This window comes from Bos indicus x Bos taurus, chromosome 1 (assembly GCF_003369695.1).
Source record: "Bos indicus x Bos taurus breed Angus x Brahman F1 hybrid chromosome 1, Bos_hybrid_MaternalHap_v2.0, whole genome shotgun sequence".
In the NCBI taxonomy this organism is placed as follows: domain Eukaryota; kingdom Metazoa; phylum Chordata; class Mammalia; order Artiodactyla; family Bovidae; genus Bos; species Bos indicus x Bos taurus.
Genome location: NC_040076.1, coordinates 133,979,233 through 133,985,784, shown reverse-complemented (window position 1 = coordinate 133,985,784; position 6,552 = coordinate 133,979,233). Strand labels below are relative to the sequence as shown.

General features: G+C 51.9%; 1 protein-coding gene across 1 annotated transcript in view; it reads left to right on the top strand.

Moving 5' to 3' along the window:
* The first annotated feature begins 5,648 nt into the window (after positions 1 to 5,648).
* EPHB1 (EPH receptor B1) overlaps positions 5,649 to 6,552 on the top strand; it is a 465,091-nt gene continuing 464,187 nt past the window's right edge. Inside the window, exon 1 of the mRNA XM_027545449.1 lies at positions 5,649 to 6,161. Coding sequence (XP_027401250.1) covers positions 6,104 to 6,161 — 58 coding nt within the window. The 5' untranslated portion in view covers positions 5,649 to 6,103. The remainder of the gene's footprint in view (positions 6,162 to 6,552) is intronic.

Below are 6,552 nucleotides of genomic sequence, written 5' to 3'. Positions count from 1 at the left end.
AGAGATGCACTGCTCCCACAATTATTACCATGTCTGCTGCAGCCTCTTGACTTTTCAGCCCCTCTGGAATGCATTGTGTCTCCATCAGCTCATCCGTTTCCACAGTTGTCTTGCTTGTTTTCCCAGTGGTCATGTATGGATGTGAGAGTTGGGCTATAAAGAAAGCTGAGCGCAGAAGAATTGATGTTTTTGAACTGTGGTGTTGGAGAAGACTCTTGAGAGTCCCTTGGACTGCAAGGAGGTCCAACCAGTCCATCCTAAAGGAAATAAGTTCTGGGTGTTCATTGGAAGGACTGATGCTGAAGCTGAAACTCCAATACTTTGGCCATCTCATGTGAAGAGTTGACTCATTTGAAAAGACTTTGATGCTGGGAGGGATTGGGGGCAGGAGGAGAAGGGGACAACAGAGGATGAGATGGTTGGATGGCATCACAGACTCAATGGACATGGGTTTGGGTGGACTCTGGATGTTGGTGATGGACAGGGAGGCCTGGCATCCTGCGGTTCATGGGGTCGCAAGGAGTTGGACACGACTGAGAGACTGAACTGAACTGAGCTGAACTTGGTTGTTTTCAGACTCTCTTGGGTATAAGAAGACCTTAGGGAAGGGAGGAAGATGACTCAGGGAAACTGTTCTTCATTTGCTTTGGAGCTGAATCAGTAATGGTAATGGATATTTACTGCATTCTCTGGTTAGTAGAGATCCTGGGTGTCTGAGTCAGATATTGACAGAATAGGAATTACCACGTATCTTCCTACCTATTTCTTTAAAGCAAGTTCTTTCTATAGAAGAGAATTTGGCATATGTCATACATGTGCTTGATAGGTTTTTCTCCACCCAGCTTCATCAGCCTTATAAGGCTTGTCAGTTCCTTCTACATCCTGGCAATTAGGTTGTCTGTCAGTGTTCATTCACCTTGTTACTCTGAGTCTTCATATTTGTCTGTATTTGCTGAGGCATTTTCCAGAGAAATAAGGAGAAACTTTGTTGGAAGCTACTAGCCAGAGGCCATTTTTTACAGAAAGTCCCACAATACATTTCAGTGTCTGTCTTCCCAGGAAGATCCTGAGATCCTTAAAGGGGGGCTTGGGGTCACAGACATCACAGGGTCTCTTGCACCTTGTTGGTCACCAACATGGAATTCCTGCTCAATAAACACTGAAAGTTTTGTTCTTTGCCTATTATCCATTGTTAAAATGCCTTAAGTAACCCACACATGATCCACCTGCTTCTCCAAAAAGAATTGATGAAAATGTGTCTTGTAGCTTAACATTCTACTTAAAAGTAGCTTGGGTCATGGACTGTGTAACAAAACCTTTCATTTGTGCCATTAAGCAATGCATAGAAAGAAAACAATGGGATAAAGGAGCAACTTAAGATCTCATGTACAAGACATCCATACGATCATTCTCAAACTGCTGTGAAAGAAGGCTAAACGCCGAAGAATTGATCCTTTTGAACTGTGGTGTTGGAGAAGACTCTTGAGAGTCCCTTGGACTGCAAGGAGATCCAACCAGTCCATTCTGAAGGAGATCAGCCCTGGGATTTCTTTGGAAGGAATGATGCTAAAGCTGAAACTCCAGTACTTTGGCCACCTCATGCGAAGATTTGACTCATTGGAAAGACTCTGATGCTGGGAGGGATTTGGGGCAGGAGGAGAAGGGGACGACAGAGGATGAGATGGCTGGATGGCATCACTAACTCAATGGACGTGAGTCTGAGTGAACTCCAGGAGTTGGTGATGGACAGGGAGGCCTGGCGTGCTGCGATTCATGGGGTCACAAAGAGTTGGACACGACTGAGTGACTGAACTGAACTGGTGCTCCCACTACTAAGTAGAATGAAGAAACCAGGCTAAAACTACAACAAAAGGGATACAGGTTGGAGGTGAGCAGGAACTTTCTAGTACAGTAGCTTCATAATGTATAGAAGGGAAGTTGGGCAGTTGCTTTCACTAGAAATGCTTTTCAATCTTTTATACACAAAGCTGTTTAGAGGTGGGGGTGACCTAGTTAGCTGCCCCCAAACCTTCCAACCAGAAGGGCCTCTGAGTCCTAGAAAAAGGGTCAAGTCACTCTTGGGTGCCTGAGAGTGCTCAGCTGCTGGCTTAGAGGCAAACATCTGTCACTTTGAAGGAGTGATTTAGTGATATCAAATAGAGGGGTGATTAATCAAGAAAACAAGTGAGCATTTGACATCAGAGAGAGAAAAAAAAAAACAAAAAACAAAACAGCCTAGGAGATGCTTTGGGGAAAATGGGCACCCAGGCTTGGAATCCCAACCAATGGTGCTTTCAGGGATATTTACAGAGCATAACGTGTTGCGAGAGAGATCAATCTGCTGAACGGCTAAATTAATATTTAATTTGCTCAGGAAAAGTCAATCCCCTGGGCTATTAGGGAAATTAGCAAAAGCCCTAAACTGAAGCTGTTTTTACCTGAGCCACCAGCGTGTTCTAAAAGTCATCAGTGTCATTCCCTCATACCCTTGTGAACTGATGTGTCCATCCCCACCCCACTCCAATTCTCTCCTCTCACCCCTCTTACTTTTCCTCTGCCTCCTTCTCTTCTTGTCATAGAACCCTTCCTTTAAACAAAACCTGATATAGATGCCCAGTAAAACAAAAGGCTGTCTGAACAGAGGTGAGGTCTGAAGCCCCATCCTCTGACTGTTCCTGTACTTCCCCACCTGCATGTCCCCTGAGAGATCCTTGGAGCACAGCTTGCAACTCCTAGACAGTGGCCCCCGAGCCTCTCTAAGCAGCAGAACCCATCAAGGTGTGGACTGTAAAAAACATCTGTGGCCCTACTCATCCCTACCGATTTATGATCCTCAGGGTGAGCTGTAGGGGCCAGAGGATATTAGGTTGGTGATCCTTGTGATCCTGGCACAGGTTCAGAGTGCCTGGCATAGTTCTTGGCATTCCTGCACTTGTGATGTCCCAGGGTCCTCCCAGGAGGGAGGTTTGCAGTTGGATAATGCCTTCAGTCAGGTCTGGAAGAGCCACTCTGTACCCACACAAGGAGATGTAGCACAAGATTGTGAGTGAGAGAGACAGTTAGGGGACATTAAGGCTTCCTGAGAGAGGTGGGCTTTGGGAAGAAGTTGAAGGCAGGAAATATATTTCAGTTTGCACAAAAACATCTGATACAATGCCTGTATGCAGCAGGTGCTCAATAAACACCTGTTCTCACTACCCACCATCATCCTTTAGCTGGTACCTTGCTGACTGTCCAATCCTTCCCGTTACCTGACACCTTTTTCCTCTTTATGGTCATCCTTCTCCACTACTCCATAAGCTCTCTCAGAGCAGTGCCTGTGTCTGCATCCCTACAGCCTTGAGCAGGCATGCCTGGCTAGTAGTTATTACCCAATAAATTTCCCTGGAGTAAGTGGGTGAGTGCATGCTAGCCAGATGCAAGGGAAGGAAAGCCTGGGCTGTGTTTAGGGGATCAAGCTGGTTGAACAGCCCAGCCCACAGGGAGGCTGGTGTAGTCTGGGCTGAGACGGCAGGTTCCAGGGAGCTTGTGGAGGAGTCTGGATGCCAGCCAAAAGTGGTCCGTCTTTCTTTAGCAGACAATGAGGAGCCATTAGGTTTCTGTACTGAGAAGAGATAAGATCAAGCTTGGCTGGAGGAGGACTGGTTTGGCAGCAGAAGGATTGGGGAAAGGAGGGGTTGGAAGCTGGGTGGCCAAGGCATTGGGCTGGCACTAGCACAGGCTCATGGGCTTGGGACAAGGGAGCAAGCTGTGGCAGAGGGGACTCTGCCGGATATGTCTCTCCTAAGACTGTGATGTAACAAAGGACAGAAAGGAGTCTGAGACTCATCTATCTGTTCATCCATAGGGGGAGGGCTGGAGGCACTAGCACAGGCTCATGGGCTTGGGACAAGGGAGCAAGCTGTGGCAGAGGGGACTCTGCCGGATATGTCTCTCCTAAGACTGTGATGTAACAAAGGACAGAAAGGAGTCTGAGACTCATCTATCTGTTCATCCATAGGGGGAGGGCTGGAGGCAAAAGAGTCGGTGAAGCTGCTGAGAAACTCAGCAAGCAGAGGTTCTAAGGATGGAGCCTGGTCAGGGGAACCTCCTTGACAACTGAAAAGGGAACAGTAAGAAGTGCTAAGCAGGTAGGAGGAAAGTGGGCACTGTGGAAACTGAGGCAAGAGCTCCAGGAGAACTGGTCCCTAATGTCAGGAGTGCTGAGGGCCTAGGAGGACTACGAGTAATGGGAGCACGTTCTTCCTGGGACGATGGCTTCAGAGTCATTGGGATGTACTTGGTGCAGTGTGATGGGGCAGAGGGCAGCTGGCACGGTGTTGAGGAGGAGGAGGGAGTGAAGGCCGATGCCGAGGCAGCTGGGATGGAGGGTAGTGGAGAGGGAGGTAGCCTGAGTCAGAGAGGGGAAGCAAAACAATGTCAGAATGGAGATAGGAGTCTGGCTAGGACTGAATAGGGGCAGTCCCAAGCAGAGGAGAGACTAAATATTTCAGGGTGAGAACTTGATTTGGCAATGCTGTAAGAGGAGAACAGGGAGCATGGAAGAGGCCATCACATGTGCCCACTGTCAAGTCATTGACAAATCTGGGAAGGCTTGGTGGGAAAGAGGTGACTGTTGGGGGGAGGGGTGACCTAACAGGTCGTCCCTGATCCTAAAGGAGGAGACCATCATCAGGTTTGGAGAGGGGGAGGTACAGTGAGGACACTTCTCCAGCATAGTGTTACAGCCTCAGGGCAGGTCCTTGATCTTAAACCATCCGGCTAAAGAAAGCTGAGCTGGGGAAGCTGGGCTAGGGAGAATCACTCCTGTCTCCAATGCCCTGTCCCCCTCTGCAGTCCTTCTAGTCCTGCCCCCACAGTACGGGTGCCTTCCCCTGCCCACTACCTTGCAGAGCTCTCCGTTGTCCCTATTGCATTACGCCCCTCTAGGGGGTTATGTGACCACTGGTCATTACCATCTGACCTGTTTTCTGGGATTGGGGTCCTCAGCAGATGTTCACAAAACACGTGGGGAAGTGAGAAGTCAGGGACTTCTTGGGGAGGAGAGCAGCAGGGAGCTGGATAGGAAGCATATCCCTTGCTCTGCACACTGGGCTGATGCCCCCAGATTCTCTGAACCTCATTCATTCAGTCAGCAGATGCACGCCATGACCTTCGGCGGGCGAGGCACTGTTCTAGGCACTGGCCATTCCGCAGTGAACAAAGCACACACGAATCCCAAGAATGAAGACCTCATTTTAGTAAGGAGAGACCCACAATAAACAGGATAAGTGTAAAACCACATGTTAGGTGAAGTGCTATGGACAGGAGGAATAAGGTGTGCCATCGGGCTTGCACTAAACAGGGTAGTCAGCGTAGTCTTGCTGAGAAGATGAAAGAAGAAAAATTTGATTATTTAAAGCTCACCTAAAGCTGGTGGGCTGTAAAGGGAAGGGCCTGAGTCCGTTCCTTCCCTTGGCCCCCTAAATCAGGGCGTGGAGAGCTACGGCCGGCCGGTGCGGTTCTCCGAGAGCACCACCAGGTGGAGCCCCGACCCCTCCTAGCGCCTTCCGAGCCCTCCCGCACAGCCTTGCAAGCAAAAGTTTTTCTTAAACTAACAATGCCAGTGTAAGGAGGTGCTCGCGCCTGATTGGATGGGGGAATTTTGCAGGTTTGATTCCTTGATTGGACAGGAGGTGTTAGGGGTGGGGAGAGAGCTGATGGTGGGGGATCCCGCTCCCTCCCCCGTCAGTCTGGCCGGCTCCGTCCTCTCGTAGGCTCGGATGTAGCTCGCAATGTGACACCAGGACGCACACGCACTCGCGCGCTCTACCCGGCTCGCACTCCCTCGCCCTCTCTCTCTTACACACAGGCACGCACACACCCACCTCTCCCATAAACACACACACACACATGCACACCCACAACCACGCGCGCCCGCACCGCCCCACGCGCGCACACTCCCGCCCACGCCCACGCCGCGCTCCGGGGAGTCCGGTCCCGGCCCGAGCGCGAAAGGATACGGAGAAGCCACCGGCGGGGAGCGCAGCGGCGCCCCGGGACGCGGCGCCCTCCCCGCGCGGCCGCCTCGGCTCGGGCTCGGCCTGGGGGCCGCCGGCCGGCGATGGCCCTGGATTTCCTGCTGCTGCTCCTCCTGGCATCCGCAGTGGCCGCAATGGAAGGTAACGTAGCCTCCGCGGAGCAAGTTGGCGGCTGTATCCCCAGGGCTTCTCTGGCTGCTACGTGTCACCCTCATCCCGAGACCCGAGGGCCAGGTTGTGGGAGAGCGTCGGCCACCACTGAGCACGGGGCTGGGGCGGCACCCACCCGCGCGCCCCCGGCTGGCTCTCGGCGCCCGCAGCTGGTTCGCGGAGCCCCCTGGCTCCCGCGCTCCCTAGCAGCCCTGGTCTCCCGCAGCCTCGGAGAACACGGAGCCCGCTGCATTGCGGTGCAGGCTCCTTAGCTCCGGCGCAACTATGCGTTGGGGAAGAAGGGGCGCCTCTGGCCGTCCGGCCGCTGGAGTGCGGGCGTCTGTCCGCTCCCTTCCTATCCCGGGCACCGATGCCCTTAGGC